We start from the raw sequence: 18332 nt of genomic DNA, 5'->3' as shown, positions 1-18332 counted from the left end.
TGAGGCTATTTATGGTTTTTATTGATCCCAATTAGTCTGACTTTTCACAGGATTTTCTGCAAAAACAGTCATGTGCTCGATGGTCGGGAGGCGCTCCAGACTGCGGGGCTGTTAGGAAATGCACGGTAAATGGGTCTTATTCTGTCTCAAACCCATGTTTTCTGAATTCAGAGACCTGTCCTGCCCCAAGGATTTTAGGAGGACTGTAGGCCAGGAGTGGGTTCAGTATAAAGGGAAAGGCTGCTGGCCCGTGCTCGCTCACACCTGCACTGGGGATTCTATGGACCAACACCTGGCAACTCTAGCCGCTTCACCCCAGGACAGAGTCGCCGACCGCCTTATAGGGAAACAAAGGTCAAAAACACACCCAGGCCCAGAGATTTCAGTGGCGAGGAGGAGGGGTGGGTAAAGGGCAAGCTTTAGTTAGGGAGCCCAGGGCCACCGGGCTGGGGTGTGTGAATCCTCACTCCTGCCCTGGCTCGGCCCCCAGGAGACCACAGTGCAAACACTCAGACAAGGCTAGGAACCCAGAAGAAGGGTCCACCACATCCTGCCCCTCGATGAGCCCCTGCTGCCCAGCCCAGCAGCTCTGGGGCATCTTTGCAGTGGGCAGGGAGCCGTGCAGGGCAGAGGCGAGCTGAGCATCCCAGCCTCTCTGTCCGCAATCCTGCCCCCCCACTCCCCACCCCACCTGAGATGCTCTGGGGGCCTGCGTCTTTCTGGAGCAGGGGGAAGGGCTGGCAGCCTTGCAGCCTGCCGAGAAAAGCAGAGGCGTTTTCAAAATAAATAATGTTTTTTAAATCCCCCTCTTCCACTCCAACCCAAGGAGATGGCAGAAGAGCATATGTAAAGGTCCTGGTGCCCACCGCGGCCTGGTGCAGCCCTCATGGGACCACCCTGGAATTCTCGGCGGCTCCTTCGGGCTCACAGCTGCTGTGGGATGCCCTGCTCCTTGTAGCCTGTGGGGAAGAAGCAGAAGAGAGATGGTTAGATGTCTACTTCCTTCAGGATTTCTCCAGGAGGCACCTGCGAACTGCAATATGGGCCTGAGATCTTATTCACACTAAGGTGTGAATGACTACTATACTCAGGGTCTACCTTTTCCCAAGGACATGAACTTTTTAAGGCGGAATGGAAAGATGCAGGGAGAGCTGTGCAACTTTGGGTTTAGTGGGGATACAGGACAGGAACGCATCCGGTGTGGGGGTCGCACAGTGATCGACATGCCCCTGGCCCAGAAGACTGCAGGGCAGGCCTCCATCTCCAAGCGCTGGGCACCTGGGACGTGTGGACAGAAAGGGGAGGATGGAAAGGAAAACAGGAAGACAGGACATAGAAGACCATCCCCATGGGTGTGTTTAATCAGCTGGACGTCTGGGACACAGACAAACATGACCTACGATGCCGAGCCTTTAAAACACTGTTGACCTTCACGAGCCCACCGGGGAAACTGAGCCACTGAAATATTTAGGGATGAAGTTATGAGTTTGGAACTGGCGAAATGCCCCCCACCTCACTGTTAGCTGGCAACTTAGCCCCCAGAGGAACTTCTGAGGACCTAACAGTTGTTTTCTCTATTTACCAAATTATTCACCAATTTTAAGTCCGAATAATGTGTGGAAAATGCAGGAGAGATGTCACAGATGACACGAGAGTGACTATGTGTTGTTGAAGCCGTGGTGGGCCCTGAGGGGCTCCGTGTGCTAGGCCCTCAACTTTTGTCTATGCTTCAACGTGTTCCAAACTAAAAAGCTAGAAATCCAAACAAAAAGAAAACACAAACAGAATAAACAAAAACACAACAATAAATGAAAATACATAAAAACCAAAAACGAGATGAAAGCCCAGCAGCCAGCTGGGGTGAGAGTGGGGGGGGGCACAGAGGGGCAGCGGGGGCGCGGGGGGCAGCAGCCCGGGCTGGGGGCCCTGCGCCCATCAGCAGACTCACCTTGGGAAACTTGGGAGCAACACAGGGATGTGAGGCCGCAGGAGGGAGAGGAGGAAAAGAGAAAGAGAAAACAGGGTGAAAACAGAGGCCGGAGGGACTGGCTAGAGTCTAAAAAGCGTCAGGACGCGTGAGCACTGTGCTAGGGGTCCAGGGACCAGCAGGTGGGGGTGCTGGGCTGCAGGGGCGTGGCCAGGGCTCTCCCTGCCCTGGGGTCACAGCCTGCAGCCCCGCCGCCTAGAAGCTCCCCCGAGAAGCTCCCTCGAGAAGCTCCCTTGCGGGCCGCCCCTGGCCCCACAGCTCAGCGGAGCCCACTCCTCCCTCGCTGGTGTGATGAGGTCGGCGATGCCTGCCGTGGGCACGGGGCAGAGCGCGCGAGGAGAACTATCGCGTACTTCACCCTCGACCAGGACAGGCTGTTGTTGGCTTGTTATTATTATCAACAGATCGTAAGTCCCTGGTTTTAACGTCTATTAGATCTGGAATTCCCTGCTTGTCCTCTTAGCGGTTTTCTGGATGGTGTGTGTGTTGATGACACCCTGGACAATGCCGTGTGGAAGGTCATCCTGGGGCGCCTGGGTGGCTCAGTTGGTGAAGCGTCTGCCTTCAGCTCAGGTCATGATTCCAGGGTCCTGGGATCGAGCCCCGCGTCGGGCTCCCTGCTCAGCGGGGAGCCTGCTTCTCCTTCTGCCCCCTTCCCTGTTCCTTCTCTCTCTCTCCCTCTCAAATAAATAAAAATGAAATCTTAAAAAAAAAACCAAAAAACTCATCCTGGACTGTTCCAGCTGAGAAGTTTCCTTCATCTTGGGGTCCACGTTTCCTCATCTAGGACCCGATCGGGGGGCCCTTTCAGTCATCTCTAAGATACAGACCCCGTGGTTTTTAAAACCCCTGGGTTTTAAGGGTGACCAAGATAAAAATAACCAGAAAGCTCTAGGGATTAGGCGTCAACCCACAATAGTGACGTAGGCGCGTTCCCCTTTAGTGGAAAGTTTCTTCTTAAAGTGCCCAGGTGCCTGGACGGACACGGGCTGATGTGGGAGGAAGCAGTCAAAGGGGTCAGGCCTTGTTCGGGGTCAGGCCTTCTGACTGGCTGAGGACACATCCCAGAGCAGGCCTCCCTGGTTCCAACTGGGAAAGGGACAGGAGGCTGTGGGCCATCCCACAGGCCCCTGGGGACACCTTGGACTCTGCGGCACTCCCGGCCTGCCTGCAGGGCTCTGCAGTCCCCGGTCAAGGGCACAGGGTGAGGCTCCCATGCTGGACCTGCCTGGGTCTCTGACACCTTTGCCTGCTCCCCTCCCAGGGTCCCTGTCCTCCCTGACGTCCTGACGGGCCACGCCTGCTCTGAGAGCAGCCCTCCCCAGCCTCCTGACCTCTCCCCAGCCTAGCCCTCCCTGGGGCCAGCCCACCCCGCAGCCGCTGGCCAGGACTGCTGTTCCCCTCCCATTTCTCTGGCTGCCATCTGCCTGGGATGTCCTGGCCCAACAGCCACCCCACTTCCTCCCTGGTCTCTGCTGCCAGACGACCTGCTTCCAGGCAGCCAGTCTGTCTAATCCACCGGCTCTTCCTGGATCCCTCAGGCTCCAGGGCCTGCGTTCTCTCTTCCCAGTGGCTTGACTGGTCACTGACTCGAGGCCTCACCTGGCCCTGGCATTTATGTGTGCCCTGCATCCTCCGAGGATCCTGAACTCAGACGGAGTCAGCTACAGGTCATTCTAGATCATTCTAGGGCCCCCGAACTCCCGTCCTGCCTCTGCCGTCTCTCCCTCTGACACCGACAGTCCTGCCTATGAGTGGCTTGGTTGCGTAGGACACCACGAGGGGCCTGGGGCGGGAAGAGAAGGCAACGTGGTGCGGAAGGAGACGCGGTCCCTGTCCGTGGCGATCCGCGGTGCGGAAGACAGACGTGTGAAAACGCAGGCCACGTGGGGGGCTGCTCCAAGGCACGTGCGGGGTCTGTTCTAAGAGCTCGCTAGGTGATTTCACAGATGTTAAGACATTTCAGGAATCTTTGTAACATTAGGCACTTTCACAGAAGAGTTCTGTGTCTGAATCAAGTTTTGCTAAATGACTGGCGAAGGTCCCCTCAACACGGAAGGAGATAATCGTGCTGTCCCAGCTAAAAATACAGAACAACACAACAGCCCGCTGTTACAGGGCTTCCCACGGGCAGGGATGCCACATGGCTTTTCCTTCTTTCTGGAAACTGCATGACGGAGACGGGGCCGCCAGGAACAGGGGACGTCACCTCACACACAGCCCAGGGTGGTCCAGGGCTATTTCCTTGACAAAGAGGATGTGTAAGGTGTCTGAGCCAATCAGAAGCTCGGTCCTGTCTTGTTCACACTCTCTGGCTCAGTCTCTGGCTGTCCGCACTCAGGACACCCCGCAGGCATCAGGCTGGGCGAGCAGGGGACCGGCGGGGGGGAAGGGTCCCCTCTGCCAGGCAGCTGCAGACTCTAGTGACCAGCACCCGGCCTCCGGGGAGGACCAGCCCTCCGTGGCAAAGCGCCTACACCTGAAGGATCCCAGCCACCCAGACCGTGGGGCCCTGCCCCTCCTCCAGCCCTGCCCCGCATCCCGGCCCAGCCCCCGCCCCCGCCCCCGCCCCAGGAGGCTCGGCCAGGCGGCTACTCACTGGCAAGGATGACCATGTCCATGCCCCAGAAGATGCTCATGATCCAGCCCACCATGACGATGGCCGTGAGGGTCTGGATGAGGGCCGCCGCGATGTTCAGCCAGAAGACACAGCACACGTGCCTGTCCGGGAGGTCGGTGCGGGCTCCGCACAGCACGGCGAAGGCCGAGACGAATGTCCCTGGGGGAGGCAGGAGGGGCAGCCTTCTGAGGCTCCCTGCTGACCACCCTGCCCCTCCCCCAGGCCCGTCCCCCGACCCAACATTGTGGGTCACTTCTGGGGGCCCCCCACTCTGATCTCGATGCACAGGGATTGCAGGCAGATCCATGGGGCCCAAGCACTGGAATCTGCCAGTGATGGGGATGGGGGCAACCTGCGACAACGGGCACAGATCTTGGGCACGGAGTTCCCAGCGGCAGGACCCAAGTCGTCATCCCAACAGTGGCCTCGCTCATCTGCAGAAGCACGTGGGTGACGCACTCTGACCAGGGGACTCGGTGGGGTCCAGATCTGCCTGATTCTGCTCCTCAAATGGGGGATTCTGCGGGACTTAGAGCCTGGCTTGCCCCCACCCAGGCAGGGAACTGTCACAGCCCCACCTGCTGTGGACAGGGTCTCCCAGCCCCATGTGACCACAGGGCAGGAAGGAACACGTGCGGAGAGGCAGGCAGGCAAGCTAATCACCCGCAAAGCCTGTGTCCATTGTGGAGGGTTTCCCTACTCCGCAGAGGCAGGAGGGTGAATTCATGGCCAAGGCTGAGGGTAGCTCCCAGTCCCTCCCAAATGGAGAGTCTGGGAAAGTGAGAGTTGCCTGGAGCAGCCCCCCTACCCCCCACCCAGACAAGGGATGAGACACAGCCCCATCTGCCCAGAAGAGCTCCCGTGCTCTCTCTCTTTCCCTCGCCAATAAAGAAATAATGTTTAAAAAGATGTACGTAGAGCTACAATAAGCAAACCAATACGGTGCTGGCAAAAAACAAAAGGACCAGTGGAACAGAACCGAAAGCCCGGAAATAAACCCAGTGGTTCATACAGTCAACTAATCATTGACTCAATGAGAGAAGACAGTCTCTTCAATCAACGGTGCTGGGATAACTGGATATTCACATGGAAAAGAACAAAGCTGGACCCCTACCTCACACCACTCACAAAAATTAACTTGAAATGGATCAAAGACTTAAATGTAAGACTTGAAACCACAAAACTCCTGGAAGGAAACACAGACACAAAGCTCCCTGATGTAGGTCCTGGTGACGGTTTCTTGCATGGGACACCGAAAGCTCAAGCAACTAAAATAAAAATAAACAAGTGGGACAACATCAAGCTAAAAAGCTTCTGCACAGCAAAGGAAACCATCCACAACGTGAAAAGACAACCTGTGGAGTGGGAAAACGTAAGTGCAAACCATAAATGTGAGAAAGGGTTCATCTCCAAAATACAGAAAGAACTCCTACAACTCAGTACCGGAAAAACCACCCAATTGAAAAATGGACAAAGGACATGAGACATTTTTCCGAAGATCCGCAGATGGCCAACAGGCACATGAAAAGATGCTCAGCATCACTCACCATCAGGGAAATGCAAATCGAAACCACAATGAGCTACCACCTCACACCTGTCAGCGTGGACAAGATCAAAAGACAAAGACAAGAGATACCCAGTGTTGGCGAGGATGCGGAGAAAAAGGAACCCTTGTGCTCTGCTGCTGGGATTGTAAATGGGGGCAGCCCCTGTGGAGGAGTATGGAGGTTCCATGAAAAATGAAAAACAGAATGACCATATGGTCCAGCAACTCCTTTGGGTGTGTGTGTGTGTGTGTGTGTGTGTGTGTGTGTGTGTGTTTGTGTATAATGAAAACACTCATTCAAAAAGATATCTGCACCCCACGGTCACTGCCGCGTTATTAGCAGTAGCCACGACACGTCTACGGATGGAAGAACGGATACAGACGTCGTGGTACGTATGTGCACAGCGGAATACTATTCAGCCATAGAAAACCGAGGAGATCTACCACTCATGACAACATGATGCCCTCCTTACGCTAAGTGAAATATGCCAGACAGAGAAAGGCAAATACCGCCGGATCTCATTGATATGTGGGATCTAAAACAAAAACGAAAAACAAACTCAGAAAAAGAGATCAGACACGTGGTTACCAGAGGGGGGTGGGGGCGGGAGAGCTGGAGGAAGGGGGTCAGAGGGTCCAAACCCCAGGTGCAAGGTAAGGAAGCACAGAGGGTGTCGCACAGCTGCTGCTGCTGGGGGACATGGAGGGAAGTTAGAATCCAGAGCTCTCGCCGCAAGGAGGAAAGTGTTTTCTCTCTTTGTATCGCATCTGTATGAGAAGCTGGATGTCAGCAGACCCTCCTGCGGTGATCATTTCACAACAAATATAAACCAAACCATCAAACGCCTCAACCTTACACCGCGTGATGGGTCTCAATAATTTCTCAGGAAAGCTGGAAACAATGCGGATGCCTGAGTTCCACCTAAGATCCGTATTTAGATCTCGGGGCAGCGGGGGGTGGGGGGGCGTGTAATCTGCATTTCTAAGCAAGTTTCTCCCTCCACGCAAATGCCCACTCAAGTGTGAGAACCACGGAGGAGCTGGCCCCTCCGTGTTCCCGGCACAGAGCTGGGAGATGCGGGAGCCGAGGGTGGTTCTCCTCACTCACCCACGGACAGCCCGGCCAGGGGCGCAGAGCGTTGCTGGACCCTCCTTTCTGGGGGATATGGCTGGTGGCAGCACTTAGGCAGCCCATCCAGACACCTGACTCGGTCCCTGCCCTGGGGAGCCCTCAGAGGAGTGGGGAAGCTCCTTTCCCCACCTGGCGGAGGAGGAAGGGGGCTAGGGGTGCACCCCGGTTTGCAGACGGGGGATGATGGGAGCTGGTACTTGAACCCCAGCCTCCTCCTCCAGGGGGACAGGGGGGTTGCTGTGGTGGGGGCAGGACCGGTGACCTGGGCAGGGGTGGTGGGCTTCCGGGGCACTGGCCAAGGGCTTTGAATGCCCAGAGAAGGCGCATGCCCCTGAGCTGGGGAAATGGAGCTCTGGCGGTGTTTTGAGCTGGACAGGGATGTCATAGAAGCAGTGACTGAAGACGATGGTGTGTCAGCGGTGTGCTGGGGGGGCTGGAAGGGTCTGAGACGGGCAAGCAGCAGCTGGGGAATGACGGGACATGGACTCAGGGCTTGGGAGTAGACACAGGAGAAAACAGGGGACTTGGGGCCCCTTGGGAAGAGTGTGCCTCCGTCCTTTGCCTCTGCTGGCCTATCGTGCACGGTGGGAAATGAGATAAACATGCACTGACACCGTTAAAAAGGAGAAACCAGAGCAGTAGCAAGATAGGCAGGCCCGGTCTCAGAGAGGCTGAATGGTCGGGCCACACCGCCCGGCCTCAATTTAGACGCAGATCTGCCTGGTTTAGCAGTCTGAGCTCTTTTCAGGCGGTTGCGTCCTTACACTAAAAAATAAGGAAAATTAGTACGGCTGCTGGGGAGAACGTGCAGAAGTTCCTCAAAAAATTAAAAACAGAATTACCAGCTAGTCCAGCAATTTTGCTTTTGGGTCTGTACCCAAGAGAATGGAAAGCAGAGCCCCAAAGAGCTCTGTGTGCCCCCGTGCTCACAGCAGCACTGTTCACAGTGGCCAAGGCCCGAGAGCGCCCCAAGTGCCGACAGGTGGATGAGACGATGAACACAAGGCAGTGGATACATGCACCGGATATTCTTCAGCCTGAAAAAGGAAGGACATCCGGACCCCTGCTACCACCTGGAGGAACCTTGAGGACATCACGCCGAGTGACATAAGCCAGTCACAAAAGGACAGACACTGCGTGATTCCGTCTACGCGAGGAGACCGGAGCAGTCGCATTCATAGGGACAGAAAATAGGACGGTGGTGGCCAGGGGCTGGGGAAGGGGGGACTGGGGGCTTGGTGTTTCAGGGGGACAGAGGCTTAGTTTTGCAAGACAAAATTGTCCCGGAGATGGACGGTGGGGATGACGGCAGGACAGCGCGAACAGACTCCACACCATGAAACCATGAAACGACGCTGCGCACGGCCCATCTCTTGTTACGTGCATTTCACCACAATAAAAAAAAATGAAAAACATAAGTAAAGAAGTGTCTTCCTTTATGATTTTCAAAATAACCCTGAAGCTCTCCACCTCCTCGCCTGTCCCGGCCAGAGTCCTCCAGGGGAGGCCGTGGAGCAGACGGTGCCCTGACCTGTGGCCAAACCTCAGCCCCCGCCTGCTTCGTTAGGCTGAACCACAGGAATGACCATCTCTGCGGGTCAAGAAGAGCCGAAGAACGGCAATTTGCTACGGCTCGGCCGCTACGTAGATGGACATTGTGAGGATAAAGAAACTCTGTCCCTGAGCTCAGAGGGTCTCCGAGTTAGAAAGCCACCCGGTCTGCCTCCTGTCAGAAGATGGGACTCACCAGCATCACCACACTGATTAGAGGCCGCTGGGCGTCTACATGCACCTGCCCGCCTGCCACGGGGAGAGGACGGCCCGATGCAACGGCCGCTCTGCGGACTCGCGGAGCTCTGCGACATGGTGACACCAGCAGAAACCCAGGCTCGTCTGCTGGGAGGAGACGGGCTGGCCCACGTTTTGCTTGAAAGAGGAGGCAAACCCGGGGCGCCTGGGTGGCTCAGTGGGTTGAGCGTCCAACTCTTGGTTTTGGCTCAGGTTGTAATCTCGCCGTGTGGGATCGAGCCCCACATCAGGCTCTGAGCTCAGTGCGGAGTCTGCTTCAGATTCTCTCCCCCTCTCCCTCCTCCTCACTCTCTCTCAAATAAATAAATAAAATCTTTAAAAGAGAGGAAGGAAGGGAGGGAGGGAGGGAGGGAGGGGAAAGAAAGGGGGCACACTTACATCTGTGAGGTGTGGGGAGAATTCTGGTCACCCCCGTCTCTCACCCGCGTGGACGCGCTCGGGATTCCTCTGGGACGTGCACAGAAACGCGAGCGCCTCGCACACTTACTGATTTGCCCAGCACGTGTAGGTACAGATGTTACCAGCAGTCGCATTCATTTGGGTAAATTAAGCATCAATTATTAATTAGGATCAATAATTTCACTAATTAGGAAATGACGGTAACAGGTCCCTTTTGCCATATAACGTTACGTGTGCCCTAGAAAGTACGGATTAAGCGAACGGATTTAGAACATAAAATCATCATCTTAATCTTTTCAGAGGTAAATTTAAAGAATGATTTTAGCACATTTTCCTATGAAGACGTGTTAATTGTTTGAAATGAGTCTTACCCGCTAAATAAAGAGCCCTGCCCAACAGTGCGTTAGTTCTAACTCATCCCACTGCGTGCCACGCGCGTGCCAGCGCCGGGACTGGGCCCAGCCAGGCGGGGGGCTTGGCCCACCCCCAGCTCGGGAGCTCACACTCTGATGGGCACCCCAGGTCACGAAAGGAACAGTGACAAATTCTGTTTGTTTGTATCAGGGAAAACTTCACAGAGGAGTAAAGGATTGTGGGGAGAGGTCTGGAAGCTGATGGTGACGGTCCAGGAAAGAAAGGAAGAGCATCCCAGACAGAACCCAGTGCGTCCATCTGGGGGCTTGGACGATGGCACAGGACAGCTGGGCACATAGAGGGGATCGAGGAAAACAAGGCTGGCTCGTACTTTGATTAAAACAATAATAATAATAATAATAATAATAATAATAATAATAATAATAAATTGGGGTGCCTGGGTGACTCTGTCAGTTAAGCATCTGACTTTTCTTTTTAGATTTTTAAAATTTACTTATTTGAGAGTGTGAGAGAGAGAAAGCGTGAGAAGGGCTAGGGTCAGAGGGAGCAGCAGACTCCCCGCTGAGCAGGGAGCCCGATGCCGGACTCGATTCTGGGACGCCGGGATCATGACCTGAGCCGAGGGATACGCTTAACCGACTGACCCACTCGGGTACCCCTAAGCATCTGACTCTTGATTTTGGCTCAGGTCATGATCTCAGGGCTGTGAGATCGAGTCCCGCATCGGGCTCCGTGCTGTGCATGGAGCCTGATTGAGATTCTCTCTCTTTCTTCCTCTGCCCCTCTCTAAAAAATAAGTAAATCGGGGTGCCTGGGTGGCACAGTGGTTAAGCGTCTGCCTTTGGCTCAGGGCGTGATCCCAGCGTTATGGGATTGAGCCCCACATCAGGCTCCTCTGCTGGGAGCCTGCTTCTTCCTCTCCCACTCCCCCTGCTTGTGTTCCCTCTCTCACTGGCTGTCTCTATCTCTGTCAAATAAAGAAATAAAATCTTTAAAAAAAATAAAAAATAAATAAATAATAAGTAAATAAATAAATATAATAAATAAAAATAAACCACCTTCATAAAGTAGAAGAATGGGGCCAAGGTGGGCCATAGTCAGACTGGAAAGGCCCCAAGGGCCTTGCTGTGGGTCAGGCTTCCCTCTCTAGGTGACGGCAGCCCCTGGATTCAACAGGGAATTATACAGTCGGATTTTAATGTTAGAACAAATGCTGTGACCCCAAGGGGTGGATGGGGAGGAAGGGTTGAGGCAGGAGGCCGAGAGGAGAGACATGGCCAAGATCCCCGTGACAGGTCAGAGGTGGGAAGCGAGGAGTGGCGGCGGGAACAAGGTGGAAAGGAGCCCAAGGAGAAAGCAGGTAGCGTCCCCAGGACTGGGCGACCGGCTGCAGGACGCGGAAGGGAGGGGGCCCAGTCAGGTGTGGGCTCCCGGTTTTCCACATGGCACCATAGTGTGGAGCCAAGAACCAGGGGGGACCCTGGGGACCATCGGCCAGGACAGCGTGAACGGGGACTCGGGAGGGTGGGCTGTAGGCCGTGGAAGTCACCCAGGAGGGCACGGAATTCAGGGAAAGAAGATCAAGGCCAGAGCTGGGGGGACATCAAGATCTTCGGGTGAGCAAGGACAGAGAAGGTATAAGGGATGAGGGCACGAAGGTGGAGAAGCAGGTCAGAGGGGTGAGGCTTGGGGTCCCGGACACAGCAGGCCGACTCAGGGAAGAGAAGCCGGGGACGGGCCCCTTCCGCAAGATGGCCAGTGGTGGGGACTGGGGGTGGGAGCCCGGCCACATCAGGCCAGGAGTGGCCCCAGCGGGGGCTCCGAGAGGGTGACGAGGTGGAAGCATGAGGTCAGAGGTTTGGGAGAGAACGAGGTGTAGATTCCGGGACAAGGGTGAGGACGACTTTCAAAAAGTACATTCAAGAAGCATAAGCCAGGGACCCGCGGGGAAGTCGCTGAGTGCGGGGGGAGGCCGAGGCCGTAACCAGACAGGGGCAGGTGCGTGCGAGCCTCCCGAAATGACGAGGATCTGAGGGGCGGGGGAAGGGGGCTATCGCCGTTTTCCAGACCAACTCGCACATCAGGAGAAACGGGGGTTTCTAAAAATGCAGGTCGAGGGCCCCACCTCCAAACCACCAAAGGCACAGGGATCAAGCCCGGAATTGCTTGTTTAAAGAAATAACAGCTGTCGCATCTGACTCTCACGTACCATCCGCTTTAAGACCCCTTCTCTGAGGGGAGGGGAGACCGGCTTCAGAGACACAGAGCCCAAAAGTCACACCCCTCGCAGGGAACCTGCACGATTCTGGCCCTTCAGGCTGCCCCACAGCGACACCCACAGCGCAGGGCTGAGTTGGGGAGATCACCCTGTGCAGCACAGGTGGGGGGCAGGGGACGGGCCCTGGGCACACTGTTCCCGGCCAGGGCGGGGGTGGGGGCACTGGGTTCTGGAAACCTCCACTGTCTGCTCCCTCCGGACAGTGCGCAGGGGGGCTGGAAACCTTCCCCCCACCACCACCCCCTGCCGCCAGTTCAGCTTCTCGCATGATTCCCGTGGGAGCTGTGGAAGGTGCTGAATTTGGAGAGGGGGTCTCGAGGAGTGTGACCCCGGGCCCCGAGCAGTCAGTCCAGGCTGATCCCAGACGCCACCGGCAGCGGGCTCTGCAGTCACTCATCGTCCATGCCTCTTTCGGGCAGACCCTGAACTTGAGCTTCAGGGAACTCGGGGGGGGGGGGCGGATATAAGGACAGCTCAGCCCCGGCCTTACAGCCGATTTGGGAGGACACGCCACGCCCTAGGACAAGGTCCCACTGCCGACTGCTGTCTAGTCCGGGCCAGAACGAGAGCACGAAAGGTCACACTCAGCCCCAAGGATCTTCAACTCTCAGACCTTGGGGGGCACAAGAAGCTGGGCCCCAGCCCCCCGAGACTCTGATGCAGCACATCTGGGCGTATCAGTTATCCCCCCTGCCGGAGGCCGAAAGGGAAGGACAAGCTCACAAAGGATTCTGGAAGAAAGTTCAGGGTGGCTTGAAAACACACATACCAGCCCCGGTGAGCCGGCGTGGGCTGTGGAAGACGAGCCCTCGGGCCTCCACAGGGCTCGGCGCGTCCATCATGCACACACCTGAAGGCCGTTCTCAGGAAGGGGCAGGAGGGGAGGACCTGGGCCACCTGCATTCACATGCGCCGTGGGAAGGCGCCGCCCGTTGGCAGGCTTCCGCCCGGAGCAGAGTGCAAGGACGAGGCGGGCAAAGCAGAGAGGAAGGGGTGCCCAGACCACGTCAAGCGGGCCAGTGCGGGTCGTGGAGAGTGAGGGAAGGGCTGGGAGCCGAAGGATGGTTGCCCACAGTTCAAGGCTGCGGAGCTTAGTGGGGGCGCCTGTATCCTGGGGCAGGAAGCGTTCCGTGGACCCAGCGCTGGCCTGCACCTCGTGACCTGCCCGGCGGGGAACTTGCCAAGCGGAGACTCTAAAAGCCAGAGACAGGGGAGTGGAGGGCAAAACATGGAGAGTTCTGGTCTCTTGTCACTCCAAGTTCCTGAGAATGACTCTGCCAGTGACTTGGACCCGTCTATGCGGGACCAGTGGTACAAGCGTGTGTGGACGATCTCCCACGTCCTGACAGCACACAGACTCTTCAATGAGGTTGTGCCGGCCCGTCGCACACTGGAAGCACATCATCTCCCTGCAGTGACCAGGCTGTCCCTTGCAGTCAGCACGTCCTACTGACCCTCTATCCACCTCTGACCACTCGGAGACGGGGAAGTGAGTTTATTATGACTTCAATCTTCCCAAGCACAGGTTTCAAAGAAGACAAGTAATGGAGGGCAGACAGGTGGGCCCTGCATCCCTCCCCGGGGAGGCCCGAACGAGCCTCCAGGCCCTTAGCCTCAGCTGCTGCTCCATGCCCAGGACCCCCCCTCCCACCCCAGAGGCAGAAAGCACCAGCTCGGGGCACACACGCTCTATTTCTCCCTGGGCCGCCGCGAACGCTGAGCAGCTCGGGGAACGGAGGCGGGAAGAAGACTTCAGATGGATCGGGGGCTTACAGGTGAGACCCAGCGGGTGACAGTCCTCGGTGGGTACCGCAGCCACGGGGTGGGCCTTGAGTTCCCCAACTGCAAAGGCCCTGTGGCGTAAAGGCGGGAAGCCCCCTTGGCTGCCCTAAATCAATCTGTCCCCCTTCTTCTGGGGACGGAGAACACGAGCCCGGCTCCCTCTGTCCTTCTCCAAGCCGCCACCGTGATACCAGGCTGATTATTCCTCTGCAGGCCAGGTTGATGGGAGCTGATCATTAATTTTAATAGCGCTGGTGTTGCATCAGCCTCCCTGTGCTTGTTTGAAAAGCTCCCCTGTCCTCCGCCGTGGCCGACACCCCCAGATCGATGCAGAGCAGGACTGGACACCTCAGGTCTCTCTCAGGGCGTCCGTGGAGGCCCCCCAATCTCCCCAGGATGTTGCGCCCAAGCAGAATTTAACCGCGTGGAATTCTCGGTTCCCCAGCTCCGAGCCGGGTCACAACAGATTCTCGGCGCAAATGCCAGCGAGTGAATTGGGGGATGTGGGGAGGGGGCAGGGGAGGGGCTGCGCAGGGACAAGAGCTCTGAGGCCCCTGGCGGCTGGGCTGTGTCCTCCCCACCTTCCAGCAGGACCGGTGTTACGGCTGCTCAGTCAGGTGGAAGGTGGGCAAGGGCAGCCGGAGGACAGGCGTTGGAGGGGACGACACGTTCCCGTCTGCTCAGAATCTGCAGCCTGACAAGATGAAATTTCCATGGATGGGCAGCCACCGAGATTGAACACGGAGAGGGGCTCGGCCCAAGGTCACAGCCACCGGGAGCCTTGAGATTCATGCAGGGAGAACCCGCCACGCGGCAATGAGAGCAGGGGTCCCCGAGCCCTGCAGCCACCAGTGGCCTTCGAGGGCGTCTTTTATCCACAGGGGCTCGGCTAAGACCTGTGGGCTCACGGCTGAGCCTCACTCAATCGTTCGAGCCCCCAAGGCACATCTGTCATTTATGACGCCCCTACCGTGTCCTCAGCACGGAGCCTGTGAAAGGAGTCGCTGTGTCCTTACCCACTCAAGCCATGGAGGCGAGATGCCCCGGGCCTCCAGCACCAAGTGCGTGTGAGGCCAGGTGTTCCGGGCACCAGGGAGGCTCACAGCCTGGCGTGACAACCCCCGGGAGTACAGGGCTGGGCTGTCCCCAGACACCCGAGTTGTGCCACACAGCCCGGGCACCAGGAGGACAGGGCAGCCTCGCATCCTGCCCCCGAACCCACAGCGACAGAGGCCTCATGAGCCTCCCACAGGCGTCGCAGGCTGCCATCACTTCGGCCTGGAGGCCTGCCTTCCTGGGCACAAAGCTGTCTCTTCCTTATAATCATCTCCAATTCCTTCCGTCTGTTCGTATTCTGGTGGCGTTTGTGAAACACGTTCTGGCTGCAAAGAACCGGGAACAACAAGACGGCGTTCCGGCCCTCGAGGGTCTCCCAGAGCAGCGAGGGACGAGTCAGCGACGGAACACAAGGCCGTGCGGCCAGTCCCGAGAGAGGGACGGAGGCAGGATGCTGCCATGCTTACAAGGGTGGGCCCAGCATTGCAACGCCACGGGCCCAAAGCCCAGCTGCACCACCAAGACGCCACAAGGCCTTGCCCAGTGTCAGGACTTGTCCAGACCTCAGTTTCCCCATCTGTGCAATGAAGAGAATGACAATAGCCTGCCTCACAGGGCAGGCGTGAAGACCGATGTTGTGCGCGTAGCACTGAGAACAGTGTGCCCTCGGTGAGGACTACATGGGTGCATAAGCGGGGCTGCAGCCCCATCTGGAAAGTCGGCCCCAGGAGGCAATGCCCGAGAAGAGCCTGGAAATAAGGAGTGATTCAGGGGGAATATGACGAGGAGCAGAAGGTCCCAGTGAAGCCCGTCATCATCGTGGTTTATGGCCAGTGCCGCTGCTCTCCACTGTCGGCCTCTTGAAGCCTGAGGCCCGGTGTTCACCATACGCCGGGGCATCACACGGCCAGAAAAATGGGAATAATGAGGGCCGAGCAGCAAGACAGGCAAGCGCTTTAAGTGAATTATAAAAGTAGCACATATGCTGTTCCCGGGACTGTCGAAGTCCCTTCCCGCTTATGGACAAGCACCCGGGCGCACGAGAATTGTTTTGCCGTGCACAGTTGCAGGTGGCTGGTTCTTTGTCTTTCAAAACAAGGTGCTCTTTTCCATTAAAAAACTTTCAGGCACCTATCAAGCGCAAAGTCTGCAAGGCCAACTGGCAAACAGCATCTCACTGGCCACGGAGGCGGCCACATAGCGGTCAAGCAAGCTAGGGGATGGAAGGCATGCGGACACAGGAGACAGAAAACAGACGAGGCTGTGTAACCGTGCGGGGCCGAGAGGGTCCCGAACTTCCAGGAAGACCCCGGTGGGAAGGCGTCATTCCCAGTTAAGCAGAAGCAGCTAGGCTCTCAGCTACATAGACGGTCTGAGCTCACCGCGCTGGAGGCGGCCCGACAGGAAGGACGCTGAGGGTTCTGTGTGGAAGCCAGGAAAGGACTCCCGTCCCAAGAGCCCCCAAGGAGCCACCGTGCATCGTCTAGGTGGCCGCGTAATGGCAGCGGAAGAGGGGGTGGCCCGGCCACGCTGGTGCCCCAGCCTCCCAGAGGAGTAGGGGGGAAGCAGGGAAAGCAGAAGGAGCCTCGTGCTCAGCGGCTCCCTGTCCGGCCGGGGACTCCCCACACTCCTGGCAGACACACCTGCTCCTTCGCGGAGCCAAGCCATGCAGGGGGTTGGAGGCTGCCGGGCCGGGGACAGCTTCCTGCCGCGGCTCGCAGGACCGGGCTCAGGACAGCCTCTCCAAGTGGGCCTTACGTGGCCGCTTATGCCACAGGGGGCATGCCACGCTTGCACAGAGGAGAGCGAGGCTACTGGAAGTACTGGATGTTGCCGCAGGCTGCAGCCTGGGACAGGGAGGCTGGGCCACTGTGACTTCTGGGCCTCCTGGACACAGAACCGGACGTCTTCTTGCCCCCCTCTTCAGCCCCCCTTCCCTCGAGGGACAACAGGCTGGCTGGGGAGCAGAGGACTGCGTGGACCACAAGGCTGTGGGGAAGGAGGGGGGGGGGCTCCCTGAAGACCCTTCTAGAGGCTCGGGGACGGACTAACAGGCCACCGAGGAGGAACCGCTTTATGCTGTCCTTTGGGGTTGGGAAGGCACCTCTCTGTGGACAATCGTGGTTTTAAGCCACAAAGTTTTGGGGAGCAACGCCAACTCAAGCACCAACGGTGCCCATTTTCCCAAACCTGTGTCCACAGGAAAGGGGAAGGAAAGGCTGAGGACTGGGGTCTGCCGGACCCTGGGCCTGGAGAACACCTTTCCAGAAAATAAGATCTGAACGAATGTGGTCTGGCTTCCCACGGGTTGTCCCTTCAAAGGGGCCACCCCGGGGGCAGCCCTTCAAGATTCACTTGCTGATTTCTGAACGGCGCAAACAACAGAATGGATTTGATAAACCTACTTTTTAATAGGACACTTATGTCAGGGAAGGACCCAGAATCATGACCAGCTGTCCTGACGGAGGCCTTCCATCCCCAGATCCAGGCGGCTTGGACCTGACCCCCGCCAGGGCGGAGTCCCTGGGACCACAGCTTCTAAGAGGAGGCTGGAGACATTGGGGCCAACGAGGCTGTGGGGAAACTAGGCCGAGGGCCACCGGAGGGGCGGGGGCAGCGATGTCCAACGGGGAAGACGCATGAGTGGGGAGGGAGAAGAAGAGAGGAGCTGGGTGGGCAGCAGTTAGAAATGGAAAACAGGAGGATTTCAGTGGAATCCCAGAGAATTGGCAGCTTCGGAGGGAAAGCATACAATGCCACTCGGCAAGTCCAGGTAATGGCTCGGGGTCATGGTAGATGCTCAGAGACCCTAGGGACCAGGCCAGGCCGGTGCAGGAAGGAGCTCACTTAGCGGGGTGGCAGGGTGGTGGGCCGTCAGCTCCAGCTCTTTCCCGAGGACCCCGCTTCCTACCCCAGCCACCAACTCCCAGCTGACTTCTCTGGTTTCCTATTCTTCTCCCCACCCACTGGCTGGCTCCCCGTGCTCCCCATCCTCCCTGCTTATGCTCCCTCCCACTGCACAAGCCGCGAGCGCTCCAGCTCGGAGCCCAGAGCCCCGGGCGGTTTGCAAGCAGCCCACGCTCCACCCTGGCCCCACAGCTCAGATCACCCCTTCATGCTATTTATGTGCAGATCTGCTCTCACCACGGCACAAGGCTTGTCTGTTCCTCTTTGAGCTCCCCCCCCCACAGTTGCCTACAAGAAGAACCAGCACATCAAAGATACTGAAGCACCTAATGAATCTAAATTTCCTAGAATCACTTTGTGTGACCAGGGTGAGGACAATTCCTGGGTGGAAGGTGGTTCCAGGAAGGTACAGCTGGTCCTTCTCTGCACCAGCTAAGAGCC

At 57.3% G+C, this 18332-nt stretch overlaps 1 protein-coding gene across 3 annotated transcripts in view; it reads right to left on the bottom strand.

Moving 5' to 3' along the window:
• Positions 1-18332, bottom strand: part of STUM (stum, mechanosensory transduction mediator homolog) — a 49930-nt gene continuing 31598 nt past the window's right edge. For all 3 annotated transcript variants that reach the window (XM_087859381.1, XM_045796642.2, XM_087859383.1), the window contains exons 2-3: positions 4587-4766; positions 1-959 (exon numbers count right to left, since the gene is read on the bottom strand). In XM_087859381.1, coding sequence (XP_087715507.1) covers positions 925-959; positions 4587-4766 — 215 coding nt within the window. In that variant the 3' untranslated portion in view covers positions 1-924. The remainder of the gene's footprint in view (positions 960-4586; positions 4767-18332) is intronic.

The sequence above is a fragment of the Ursus americanus genome, chromosome 2, assembly GCF_024610735.1.
Source record: "Ursus americanus isolate L20-20 chromosome 2, mUrsAme1.1.p, whole genome shotgun sequence".
NCBI lineage: Eukaryota > Metazoa > Chordata > Mammalia > Carnivora > Ursidae > Ursus > Ursus americanus.
Note: the sequence above shows the minus strand (reverse complement) of the source record. Positions and strands in the feature narration are given on the sequence as shown.